Source organism: Zea mays, chromosome 3 (assembly GCF_902167145.1).
Source record: "Zea mays cultivar B73 chromosome 3, Zm-B73-REFERENCE-NAM-5.0, whole genome shotgun sequence".
Lineage (NCBI taxonomy): Eukaryota > Viridiplantae > Streptophyta > Magnoliopsida > Poales > Poaceae > Zea > Zea mays.
The window spans coordinates 236,287,421-236,301,404 of record NC_050098.1 but is presented as its reverse complement, the minus strand read 5'-3'; the positions used below and the strand labels follow the sequence as shown (position 1 = coordinate 236,301,404).

Genomic DNA, 13,984 nt, shown 5'->3' with positions numbered 1-13,984 from the left:
TGGCAGACATTCTGAACTGGAAAGCGCCAACAGATGCTAGAGGAATCAAGAGTTTCATTGGAATGGCCGGATATTATCGGCGATTCATTGAAGGGTTTTCGAAGATTGCGAAACCAATGACAGCGTTGCTAGGCAACAAGGTTGAGTTCAAGTGGACCCAGAAATGCCAGGAGGCCTTTGAAGCGCTGAAAGAGAAGTTGACTACAGCGCCTGTCCTAGTCTTGCCTGATGTGCACAAGCCCTTCTCGGTGTATTGCGATGCTTGCTACACAGGTTTGGGATGTGTGTTGATGCAAGAGGGAAGAGTTGTGGCTTACTCGTCCCGACAGCTGAAGGTTCATGAGAAGAATTACCCAATCCATGATCTAGAGTTGGCAGCAGTGGTTCACGCACTGAAGACCTGGAGGCACTATCTGTATGGACAGAAATGCGATGTTTACACAGACCACAAGAGTCTGAAGTACATATTCACTCAGTCAGAGTTGAACATGAGGCAACGAAGATGGTTAGAGTTGATTAAAGATTATGAGTTGGAGATTCATTACCATCCAGGCAAAGCAAACGTAGTGGCAGATGCTTTGAGCAGAAAGAGTCAAGTCAATCTGATGGTTGCTCGTCCGATGCCTTATGAGTTGGCCAAGGAGTTTGACAGGTTGAGTCTCGGATTTCTGAACAATTCGCGAGGAGTCACAGTTGAGTTGGAACCTACCTTGGAGCGCGAAATCAAAGAAGCGCAGAAGAATGATGAGAAAATCAGTGAGATCCGGCGACTGATTCTAGAAGGCAAAGGCAAAGATTTTCGAGAAGATGCAGAAGGCGTGATATGGTTCAGAGACCGCTTGTGTGTTCCCAATGTCCAGTCTATTCGGGAGTTGATCCTTAAGGAAGCTCATGAGACAGCTTATTCGATTCACCCTGGCAGTGAGAAGATGTATCAGGATCTGAAGAGGAAATTCTGGTGGTACGGAATGAAGAGAGAAATCGCAGAGCATGTGGCTATGTGCGATAGTTGCCGAAGAATTAAGGCAGAGCACCAGAGACCTGCTGGATTGTTGCAACCGTTGCAGATCCCTCAGTGGAAATGGGATGAAATCGGTATGGATTTCATAGTCGGATTGCCTCGCACTCGAGCCGGCTACGATTCCATTTGGGTAGTGGTGGACCGCTTGACCAAGTCAGCCCACTTCATACCTGTCAAGACCAATTACAGCAGTGCAGTATTGGCAGAATTGTATATGTCTCGGATCGTTTGTCTTCATGGTGTGCCAAAGAAGATAGTGTCAGACAGAGGAATGCAGTTCACCTCTCATTTCTGGCAGCAGTTGCATGAAGCCTTGGGCACGCATCTGAATTTCAGTTCAGCTTATCACCCGCAGACGGATGGCCAGACCGAAAGGACCAACCAAATTCTTGAAGACATGTTGAGAGCCTGTGCATTGCAAGATCAGTCCGGATGGGATAAGCGATTGCCTTATGCAGAGTTTTCCTGTAACAACAGTTATCAGGCTAGTTTGAAGATGTCACCATTTCAGGCGCTCTACGGAAGGAGTTGTAGAACTCCGTTGCAATGGGATCAGCCTGGAGAAAAGCAAGTGTTTGGGCCAGACATTTTGCTTGAAGCCGAAGAGAACATCAAGATGGTTCGAGAGAATCTGAAGATAGCGCAATCGAGGCAGCGAAGCTATGCAGACACAAGAAGAAGAGAGCTGAGTTTCGAAGTCGGAGACTTTGTCTATCTGAAAGTGTCACCAATCAGAGGAGTCAGAAGGTTCGGAGTGAAAGGCAAGCTAGCACCCCGCTACATTGGTCCGTATCAGATTCTTGCAAGACGTGGAGAAGTGGCCTATCAGCTCAGTTTGCCCGAGAATTTGTCTGCTGTGCATGACGTCTTTCATGTGTCTCAGTTGAAGAAGTGCTTGCGTGTGCCAGAAGAGCAGTTGCCAGTGGAAGGTCTTGAAGTCCAGGAGGACTTGACCTACGTTGAGAAGCCAGTGCAAATCCTTGAGGTTGCAGACCGAGTCACCCGAAGGAAGACCATCAGAATGTGCAAAGTCAGATGGAATCACCACTCTGAGGAAGAAGCAACCTAGGAGCGTGAAGATGATCTGATGGCCAAGTACCCAGAGCTCTTTGCTAGCCAGCCCTGAATCTCGAGGGCGAGATTCTTTTAAGGGGGATAGGTTTGTAACGCCCCGAATTTTGCAGTTGAATTTTTTCTTTTCTTTACTCGCCAAAATTCGGGCGTTACCTTTTCTTTTTCTTTTTTCCCTCGCTAAACCTTGACCTTTTCCAAAGTTCTAGCGGGATTCGGTTTGGATTTCCCGTGTAAGAAAAACCCTAAATACTTTATGTTGTTTGATGCACCATGCTGAACCTTGCATTTCTTTTGATTGCTTTGAAAGTGCAAATGCATTCATGTAGAAAGATCGGATTTCGAAAATGAGGAGAAGATCTTTTCTTTCTTTTTCTCTCTCTTTTTCTCTCTCCTCTTTTTCTCTCTCTCCCGCGCCGTGGGCCGACCCCGGCCGGCCCAGCCGCCCCTTGCGCCCCCTTTTGGGGCCAAAAAGGCCCAACCGCCCCCCCCCCCCCCCACCTCCCCTTTTTCCCCAATTCTCTCTCCCTCCCTCTCATTTTCTCTCATTTTCTCTCCCCCACCCTAAGCCGCCGCCGCCCCTACCCCCCCTGCCCTAGCGCCGGCCGCCGCCCTCGCCGTCGGCCACCCCTCGCCGGTGAGCCCCCCCTCCTCCCTCTCTCCCTCCTCCCTCCCTCTCCCCTCCCCCTCCTCTCTCCTCGGCAGCCCGGCCGCCTGGCCGCCCTGGCCTGGCCGCCTTGGCCGCGCCCCCAGCCGGCCACGGCCGCCCCTGGCCGCGCGCCCCAGCCCCCGCCTGGCCAGCCCCAGCCGGCCCCTGGCCAGCCCCGGCCGCCCGCCTGGCCGCCCCCGGCCGCCCTGGCCCCTGGCCGCGTCCCCCTGCGCAGGGCCGGTTCAACCGCCCTAGGGCCGGTTCAACCGCCCCCCCCCTGTTTTTTTATTATTTTTTTATTATTTTATTTTATTTACTTTCTGTGATCATAGTTATTTTATTTTAGGTAGGCTAATCATTGTTAATGTTATTGAAATATGGAGCTTAATTTAGAATTCTGTTACGCTAATTGATTCATGTGATTAACTGTTTATCTCGTTCAATGTTGATCAACTTAAAATGACTAAGTTTCCATTAGTGTATATAACAGAATTCTTTTGTTAAGAACCAATTGTAATTGATCGTTAGTGCATAAGATTTAACCCCCTGCGAGACCCTTTCCCGTTTCTTTCTAACCATAACAAATGCGATATCGAATGTCATACTTGATGCATATTCACTTTATTTGTCATCTTGTATGGTGTACTGTTCTTTTGTATTAAATATGTGGATGGATGTATGTATGTTTGCAATCGCATAGAGAACGATCCGGTCGAAGAGCCCGAGGAATTCGCAGGAGAAGCCCCTGAGCAGCAGTCGGTTGGTGGAGGCAAGTGTCCCTTGACCTATCTATGTCCTATTCATTATTTAATTCACCTCCCGCTTTACACATTTATGCCTAAGGATTGACTAGCTTTTGTTATCCATGTCCTTGTTTACCTATCTGGGTTGGATTATTACTGTTTAGCTTTATGCTATTGCTCAACTATAATCAATGAACATGATGAGATTATCTATGATACGCTGTTTTCCCTCTTCTGATTATGATGTGATACTTGTGGTCATCAAGGGGGCTCGAGCGGTTTCTCGAGTGCCTCTCCGTAAGGACCTGTTCTATGGATGACCGCCCGGGAAAACAGTGCAACCATGAGGGTGGAATGGGGTGCCCTTAGCTGAATAATTAGAGGATCCGGGGTGTAGTTCACTTAGCCGTCGTGCCGTCAATGGGGCTCGGTGTATGCGGCTCGCTCTGCCAAGTTTGGGTTCGCCCCTTGGGGAGGAGTGCGGTGCATTTAGGAAACCTAACGGGTGGCTACAGCCCCGGGGAATCTTTGTAAAGGCTACGTAGTGATGCCCTGCTAGGCCACCTAGGTAGTGGTCAATGGGGAGTAGCTCTCTCCGGGCAGAATGGGAATCACGGCTTGTGGGTAAAGTGCACAACCTCTGCAGAGTGTTTGAAAACTGATATATCAGTCGTGCTCGCGGTTATGAGCGGCCAAGGGAGCTCCAGTGATTAGTGGTACTTGATCAGAGATACTTTGGTACAGGTGGTTATGAGATTGTTGATTCTGGTTATGACTATGATGCTGGTAAGTGGTACTCTTTCCGTTTGGAAAGGAGTACGTTTGGGTTAATAACTTGGGTTAATGCTAAAACTTGGCTTTCTACTAGTAAGTAATAATCTGACCAACTAAAAGCAACTGCTTGACTTATCCCCACATACAGCTAGTCCACTACAGCCAAACAGGATGCTTGCTGAGTATGTTGATGTGTACTCACCCTTGCTCTACACACCAAACCCCCCCCCCATCCCCAGGTTGTCAGCATTGCAACCACTGCTCAGGCGAAGATGAAGCCGTGGAAGGAGACTTCCAGGAGTTCCAAGACTACGACGAGTTCTAGGTGTGGGTTAGCGGCAACCCCCAGTCGGCTGCCTGTGAAGGCCGCGGTTATCTACGTTTCTTTTCCGCACTTATTTATTGTAAGACCTATATGGACGTCTCAGACGTATGATGTAATCAACTATTTCCCTTTTTAATACTATTTTGAGCACTGTGTGATGATGTCCATATTATGTAACTGCTGTGTACGTGAATAACTGATCCTGGCACGTACATGGTTCGCATTCGGTTTGCCTTCTAAAACCGGGTGTGACAGTCCTATACATTCTTAATTCACCTCCCGCATTTCACATTTATACCTAAGGATTGACTAGCTTTTGTTATCCATGTCCTTGTTTACCTATTTGGGTTGGATTATTATTGTTTAGCTTTATGCTATTGCTCAACTCTAATCAATGAACATGATGAGATTTATCGATGATACACTGTTTTCCCCTCCTTTATTATGATGTTATTCTTGTGGCATTCAAGGGGGCTCGAGCGGTTTCTCGAGTGCCTCTCCGTAAGGACCTGTTCGTTGGATGTCCGCCCGGGAAAACAGTGCAACCATGAGGGTGGAATGGGATGCCCTTAGCTGAATAATTAGAGGAACCGGGGTGTAGTTTGCTTAGCCGTCGTGCTGTCAATGGGGCTCGATGTATGCGGCTCGCTCTGCCAAGTTTGGTTCGCCCCTTAGGGAGGAGTGCGGTACATTTAGAAAACCTAACGGGTGGCTACAGCCCCGGGGAGTCTTTGTAAAGGCTACGTAGTGATGCCCTGCCGGGTCACCTTGGTAGTGATCAATGGAGAGTCATGATCTTCGGGCAGAAAGGGAATCACGGCTTGTGGGTAAAGTGCACAACCTCTGCAGAGTGTATGAAAACTGATATATCAGCCGTGCTCGCGGTTATGAGCGGCCAAGGGAGCTCCATTGATTAGTGGTACTTGATCAGAGATGTTCGGATTGCAGGTGGCAATGAGATTGATGGTTCTTGGTATTTACTCTGGTAATGGTAAGTGGTACTCCTTCCGTTTGGAAAGGAGTACGTTTGGGTTAATAACATGGGTTAATTCTAAAACTTGGCTTTCTCTACTAGTAATAATAATCTGACCAACTAAAAGCAAATGCTTGACTTACCCCCACATAAAGCTAGTCCACTACAGCCAAACAGGATACTTGTTGAGTATGTTGATGTGTATTCACCCTTGATCTACACACCAAACCCCCCATCCCCAGGTTGTCAGCATTGCAACCACTGCTGAGGAGAAGATGAAGCTGTGGAAGGAGACTTCCAGGAGTTCCAAGACTACGACGAGTTCTAGGCGTGGGTTAGCGGCAACCCCCAGCCGGCTGCCTGTGAGGGCCGCGTTTATCTATGTTTCGTTTTCGCACTTTGATTATTGTAAAGACTATGTGGATGTCTCAGACATATGATGTAATCGACTATTATTTCCCTTTTATATTATCATTTGAGCACTGTGTGATGATGTCCAGTTATGTAACTGCTATGTACGTGAATTGCTGATCCTGGCACGTACATGGTTCGCATTCGGTTTGCCTTCAAAAACCGGGTGTGACATAAGGTCCAAAATGATCACGAATTGTGACAGGGTATTCCTTTGCAGGTCATAATTGTTGCATCTCAAGGGAACCTACATCCTTAGAGAGCTTCTGCAGGTTGCCCTCAATGTTAGTTACACTAATAGTTGCCAAGTATGAATTGTTGGATAAATATGGGCTTGTCCCATTTTAAACTTATTCAATGATGAATTAAATGCAAATGCCCACATTAATGCAACAGTGCACAAATTGATTAGTACCGTATTGCAAGTTCATGAAACAGTCAATCAACTTAAATAGGTAGAAGGTTAGTGTATCTATTGAAAAGTTGATAAAGGATGAAGGGTCTGTCACACACGCGCGCCGCGTGGCAAGGTCGTGGTAGATCGGACCTTTGGTCCGAATATTCCACACGGTTGTACGTTTTGACTAGTATAAAATCCATCCATTTCTAGTCTTTACGTTCGTAACAGTCGTCAGTTTCCAGTCACTGCGTGCAATTGTTTCCTCTGCCTCCTGATTGTTCTCCTTATAAGAATGGTGCTTACTGCCTCTCATCTTCCTGACTAATATTAGGCATTTTTTCTGTTAGTGGTTTTGCTGCTGCATTAAAACCAAGTGAGTCATTTGATGGGACGTTGATTTTATAAGAGATAGTGTAGTAAGATGATACTGTGGTTGACAGCAATGAACTGCTATCACGCCGCACAGGGAAACCCCGAATAGTTCACTCATGAGGAGGAGGGAGCGTTCGAGGTAGCTGATAACATGTTTCGAGGCGCCGTGATTAGTGATCTTACTAATAAGTATGTTGATTATTATATTGCGTGCACATCTGCAAAACAATTATGGGATGCATTAGATGAGAAATCGGAGTTTCTGATACCGGTAGCGAGTTGTATATCATGGAGCACCTGTTTGATTATAAGATGGTGGATAACCGTCATGTGGTTGAACAAGCTCATGAAATACAGGCACCGGCTATGAAACTCGAACAATTCTCATGTGTCTTGCTGGACAAGTTTGTGGCTGGCGGTATTATCGCTAAGCTACTGCCTTCTTGGATGGATTTTACTACAACTTTAAAATACAAGATACAAGAGTTTAGTGTGGCTGAACTTATTGGCACTCTTGATGTTGAGGAGAGGGCAAGAACAAAAGACACTTGTGGAAAAGGAGTTGAGACTTCTAGTGCCAATATGATACAAAAGAAGAATTATAATGCATATTATATAATAATAAAAAGAAGAACACGCAACAGAACGCCACGAAGCCCAAGCAAACAACCGTGTTCAAAAAGAAGAACAAAGAAACTGGCTGCTTTGTTTGTGGGAGCACTGATCATTTGGCAAGCGCTTGTCTAGACCGCAAATTTAAGCAAGCGAAAAAATCATCTCAAGAGAAGAAAACAATAAACATTATTATTAGCGAGACTGGAGAAGGAACATCGGGGTATGGTCATTATTTACCTACTATTCTTTTAGTGTGTCATTCATCTGAGTGGTGGCTGAGACAAGTGCTAATATTCATGTGTGTGCTGATATTTATTTTTGTTCTTATTAGTGAAAAGGGATTGGAGCCTTGTTGATGGTGAACGAGTCGCATGCGCGTGTTCTTGTTGTTGGCACAGTCATTCTGAAGAGCATGTCCACTCCATCAAAAAGAATCTAATTAGTGGCTCTCAATTGTTTCGAGATGGCTACAAAATTGTTTTTGAATCTAATAAATATATATTGTCTAAGTATGGAACATTTGTTGAAAAAAGCTATGACAACGGAGGCTTGCTTCGCTTATCTTTGCATGGCACATGTAATAAGTCTGTAAACAATGTTGTTTCGAACGAGTAGAATATTTTGCATTCATAACTTTGTCATATTAATTTTGGTTGTGTCTCGCAACTAGCAAATTTAAATTTAATTCCAAATTTTGATTTAGTCAAAGGTTCTAAGTGCCAGTTGTGTGTGTAATCTAAGCAACCTCGCAAGCATCATAAGGCTACGGAGGCGAGGACGAATTTGACACCACTAGACTTAATATATTTCGATTTATGTGAGATGAACGGAATATTGACTAAAAGTGGCAAGCGAACATTTTATTACTTTTATTGATGATTCTATTAGATTTTGTTGTGTTTCTTTTAAAATAAAAAATGAAGCTTTATATTTTTTAAGACCTATAAAGCGAGGCGAGGTAAGGTCATGACTGTGGTCGTGGTAGATCGGACCTTTGGTCCCAATATTCCAAGCGGTTGTACGTTTTGCAAGTGGTGACCGTTCGAGAGACTACACTGCGTACATCTTCCTGCATCGACTTCGTACGACTACAGTGAACGAACACACGAGATGTCTCGTGTGAATGGAGTCACTGGTGCCTTGAGGATTGGTCCCTCCGCAGGGTATTATATGTTCTTCGTATTTGTGCATGTTTTCTTGATGTTAACTGCTTATGCGAGTAGCTATACACACATGCACATACATGTTATCACATATACCGCACTTTTTTCTGGATTAAATTAAAACTGAAAATGCCTAAATTTCTAACATGAATTTCTATCAAACCAAAGCTTCATAGCATAGAAGTACGGCCATAAGTTTGTCGTCAAGATGGATTCCACACTATTTGAAAATAAATGGTATACCTGGGAGTTCATAACTTTTGAATTGATAGTGGTCGAAGCTACAAGTATGTTACTGGAAAATAATTCATAGTGATGAAAGGTATGACTTTCAATATTCCATGTTAGACTGTTGTTAGGGTAGTTTGGTTAGGGTTTACATGTATTTCCGTGATTACCCTCATTGTAATAGACTTTGGCTCACCTAACCCTTCTATTTAATACACTCCCAACCAAGGGCTTCACACTTTCCAATATGGTATCGAGCTAGGTTTCTCCATCCCTCCATCCCACAACCACCCCCACCCTTGGTCGCTGGCCCCTCCCACCCGTGCCCCATTGGCAGCCGGCCCCTTCCCACCCCGAGTTGCACCTCCCCATCACCGGCCCACCAAACCCATGCAGCCTGCCCCTCTTACACCGTGCCATTGGACCTCTACAGTTCCACCACCACCACCTGCCCCTCCTACACTGCACCTACAGGTGTACATTTGGGCTGGGCTTGATGGACCAGCACGAAGCACGGTCCAGTCACGGCACGAACCGAAATATTTTAGTGTCGGGCCGGGTTTGGGCCGAGGTCACGGCCCATGAGCGGGCACGAGCACGGCCCGTTTAAGGCAGGCACGAAATGACCTAGAGGCATGAAAAGGCCCATATATTTATTAAAACCACACTTCATTGCACACTTTCATGTACTTGATAAAGAACACAAAGCTAAAGATAATGTTAGTTAGATGTTTTTTGTAGCTTTGAATTAGAGTATGTGATGTAATTTTATTTTTGTTATGAACATTAGATAATGAACTGAACTTACGAACTTTATATAGAGCTGATTATACTCTATTTTTTTCTAACAAAATGATTTGTAAACAAGGTACTCATTGCATAGCTCTGGTAACTTAATACAAATATTAAGTTTGCTTTTGGTCAAATTTATTTGTCTTATCTTTTATTTGTTTTATTAACTCTGATGTGAATTTTGGGCCCTGATGTGAATTTCGGGCCAAAAATTGAATTTCGGGCCCTAATGTGAATTTTGGGCTTTTATAATTTCGGGCCGTCCGAAATCAGCCCGACACGTTTAAGCAATTACGGGCCAGGTTGTGGGCCGGCCCGGCACGGCCTGAAATTCAAACGGGTCAGGCCAGCCCGAAATTCAAACAATACGACCCTTTTCGGGCTTGGGCGGGGCTAGGCCGGGCGGCCCGAATGTACACCTATAACTGCACCGCCGCACCTCTGTGCCCCACCACGACCGACCCGCACCTCTTGTCCTGCTCAATGGGCCCTCTTTGGTCTCCTCTCCAGTCGTCCCCACCCCACTCCCCTTCTTCAAGCATCCTCCACCGCAGGTGACCCGTGCCCTGATTAGGGATGGCAATGGGTCAGGTTCGGATCAGGTAGAGTAAATAACCACCCGCGACTATACCCACGGGGATCACTCGTGCTCGCCCACAACTATACCCGTGGGTAAAATTTTGTACCCATGTCCGTACCCGTCGTGTATCAAGCAGGTATCGGGTACCCATCGGGTATAATAAGATCATCCATGGCAAGATCACAGATTAATCACAACATCCATTGTGCGATCTTGTTGTTGTCACAACATGCAATACATACATGGGAATGATTTCTATACACATTGGTAGGGCTGGAAACAAGCTGAGCCGAGCTTGGCATGGCTCGGTGGCTGATCGAGCTCGGTTCAGCTTGACTCATCTGTTTCACAAGTTTAAGAATGATGGCAGACTCGACTCGACTCGAAGTGGGATTGCGAGTTGGCTTGGCTCGCGAGCAGTATCCTAGTAAATATTATTGTATTATAAAGTAAAATAAAATGTATAAATGTGAAATATAAAATCATCATTTAAAATTATGAATAATTTAAATTATGAATTGTCATATATTGATCATCAAAAGCTAAGAAACGAGCCTATTACCTATAGAATCATCCAATGTTCATTATTATTTTACAGATTAATTAATTTGGCACAGCTCGTGAGCCAGAACGATCTAGCTTGGCTCGGCTCACTATTCCAATGAGCTCGAAAATAGGCACACGTCGACTCGGCTCACTCGTGGCTCGTGAGCCGCTACGAGCCTCGAGCTTTTTCCAGCCCTACTCATGGGTATGTTAATAGATAATAACCTCTACCTGTTAGGTAGACGTGTACGAGTATGAGTGAGTACTACCCATACCCGCGTACCTGTAGGTAAAATATACTCGTATCGTATAACTATTATTGTCTAATAAAGTCCATCTTAGTTAAAATAAAACCTTTCTTCGACTATTATTTGTTTAACTATCAAGTTATGTGATTATATGGTTTTTTATATTTTGACTTGAACTTTTTTTGTGTGTTTATTTGACATTTTGAGTTATTGGAATATTAGAATTTGAGACCTTAGCAAGTACGGGTCACCCGACGTGTAAAATTACTTGCTCGGGTAAGAGTATGGGTAAGATTTTTCTATTTTTAGGCATATATGGATAATTCGATAGGTATGATTTTTTATGTGTACAGGTATAAAATGCTAGTAACCGGCGGTATATACCCGTTGTCATTCCTAATATTGTTGTCATTGTTGTTGTAATTATTTTAATCTTATATCATGTGTCATATTAAAGGGTCACATTCCGATGCTTGTTGGTTGTGACATTAAATATGGGTAAAAACTGTTCTAACTTGTAAGATTTTGAAATATGAGGGTCATTACATCAAAATGGCCCTAATTAACGCATCACAATTAAATGCAAAGACATCAAAATGAATTTGTGATTATTCACTAGAGGGCCGTTTCATTCATCAAAACGAAACATCTAGAAGGATAGCATTTTAGATTCGTCAAAAGTCAAAAACTATCTTATATTTGTATGACAATATTTATATTAAAAATAATATTTATACGGTTTTATATATTAGTTTCGTGATTCATCATGAAAGATAGTTTTAGATGAAGCTAATTGCTGTAAAAAATGTTTGATCAAATTTTAAATAACTTGATCTAAGATAAAGGTAGAGTGATATATTTTTGGGACAGAGGAAATAATAAAATAACACATTTTTAAAGATTGACCTGAGGGATGAAATGTTGAGAACAGGGTAGATCTGGCTTCATGCTTGAGCAAAACCCAGTCACACCAGAACACTGTTTGCTAAGCAAATCTTCACCGCCATCCCATTTCTCTACCACCATGTCCCTCTGGCGCGCGGCCGCCTCCCGCCTCCTCCTCACACGCCACTCGCCGTCGTCTCCCTCCGCCGCCACTGCCGCTCTCCTCCTCCACGCGCGCTCCTTCTCCCCGCCGCCGCCGCGCCCGGCCCAGGCGCAGCCCGAGGCGGAGGTCACGCCGGCCGAGGCGCGGCGCCTGGTGCGCCTCGTCGGCGTGGAGGCGCTGAAGCGGCGCCTGCGGGACGGCCGGGACGAGGTGGTGGGGTACGACCAGCTCCTCGACGCCTGCGTCGAGGCCGGAGCCGCGCGCACGCACGCCGAGGCCGAGGCGCTCGCGCGGGCCCTGGACCACGCCGGCGTCGTGCTGCTCTTCCGCGACAAGGCCTACCTCCACCCCGAGAAGGTCGCATTTCTCGAGCGTTACATCACTTTGTCACTGCATCGTCATAGGTTCTTCGTCCGCAGCCACCTCGTTCCGAATTCGAATTCGAAACTGCTTGCTGCTCCCGTAACGGTTTATTCCAGATTCCAAAATTCGGGTGAACCTCTTTTTGTTATCCTGTTTCAAATTGGGTCTACACCCTTGCTAGTCAGTTAAAATCCGAACTCGTTTCGTAGAAATCCGTCTTTTATGAAAATAAACCCCCACCAAATTTTCCAGAGCAATGCCCTGTTTCAGTCTTCTTAAATATAGTTATGTTATTGGAGACTAACCGGCAAAAGTGAAATGACATATTCCTTTGTGTGAAATGGGGTTTTAGCATCAGTTAGCAGATGGCTGAGCAAAATAGTAAAATTGGGAATAATCAAGAAGGGGGTCGTAAGTCAAGGCGCGCTCATGGAATCCTCAGTAACGTAAGGACGCGGTTAGGAATCCTCGGTAGAGTGAGGATGCAGGTAGCTGGAAAGTATCAAGATTGTACATGGGATTGGAGCAACGTGCAGATTCACATAACTGCCACATCACATGCTCTTTGATTTGGTACCTTCCGGTCCTCCACAGCTACTGTCTGTTCTTCACCTACTCTGATCGGAACAAACAAAGACCATAGCATGCATGCGCTGTAGAAAGCATCCACCTGGAATTAAGGTATTAATTTATCCTTTGAAGTGTGGACAGCACATTGACAAAGGCTAAAATGTTTAGTATCTGAAAAGGATTGCCTCGTCAGGGTGAGATTTTTCTTCTTCTTCTTTCCCGTTTCTTTCAGCTGTTGCCTGTAGGAAGGTCTCAATTTCACTATTATTGACAGCGAAAACAATGAATATCCAGCCAATTTGCTTGCAGTCAAAGTTCATTTCCCCCCTCAATTACGTGCAAAACGAGCAAAAGGAGTCATGATGCAATCTCTCTGACTGAATCTTGCTTGCATTGATTAATTACTGACCGATTTCAGGTGGTGGACCTGGTTAGAAGGGCCGTGCCACTCGCGCTCGCGCCAGAGAACGACCCAAGAAAAGAGGAGTTCGAACTGCTCCGAGAGAAGAAGGAAGCGATCGACAGGCTAGCGCACAAGCAAGTCCGGCGCATCCTGTGGTCCGGCCTAGGGTTCTTCATGTGCCAGGTCGGGCTCTTCTTCCGCCTCACGTTCTGGGAGTTCTCGTGGGACGTGATGGAGCCGATCGCCTTCTTCACCACCGCGTCCGGCCTGCTCGTCGGCTACGCCTACTTCCTCATCACCTCGAGGGACCCGACGTACCAGGACTTCATGGAGAGGCTGTTCCTGTCGAGGCAGAGGAAGCTTTGTGCGGCGCACAAGTTCGATATGGAGAGGTTCATGGAGCTTCAGAAGCACTGTAGATGTCCCCTGGAAGGCCATGGCCCTCGTGGTCCCTGAGCTTCATGACTTGTAACACCCTATAGGTTGCACGATAGCCACTACTTATTTACACGACCTCATCGTTCGAGACAGCAAGCAATGTGATCCTGACAGACATGGATCATATACTAGTTAGCTACCCTTTGCCTGCTTATCAGAGGCGAACTGACCTATGTGTATTTTGACAAATTGTTTTGAAGGACCCTTGCATGCTGAAGTATGCTTGAATATATTCCAAATTTTGCAGGTGA

At 45.5% G+C, this 13,984-nt stretch overlaps 1 protein-coding gene across 1 annotated transcript; it reads left to right on the top strand.

Annotated features, from left to right (window-relative positions):
* The first annotated feature begins 11,842 nt into the window (after positions 1-11,842).
* Positions 11,843-13,979, top strand: LOC103651677 (calcium uniporter protein 6, mitochondrial). The gene is made up of 2 exons (XM_008677386.4): positions 11,843-12,316; positions 13,311-13,979. The coding sequence occupies exons 1-2, from the start codon at positions 11,858-11,860 to the stop codon at positions 13,749-13,751; spliced, it is 900 nt and encodes a 299-aa protein (XP_008675608.1). The 5' UTR covers positions 11,843-11,857; the 3' UTR covers positions 13,752-13,979.
* Positions 13,980-13,984: the final 5 nt, after the last annotated feature.

Excerpts from the sequence above, each read along its gene's own strand:
- LOC103651677 (XM_008677386.4), top strand. The coding sequence starts at position 11,858 with ATGCTTGAGCAAAACCCAGTCACACCAGAACACTGTTTGCTAAGCAAA. Across the intron at positions 12,317-13,310 it reads CCTACCTCCACCCCGAGAAG|GTGGTGGACCTGGTTAGAAG; the intron begins GTCGCATTTCTC and ends GACCGATTTCAG.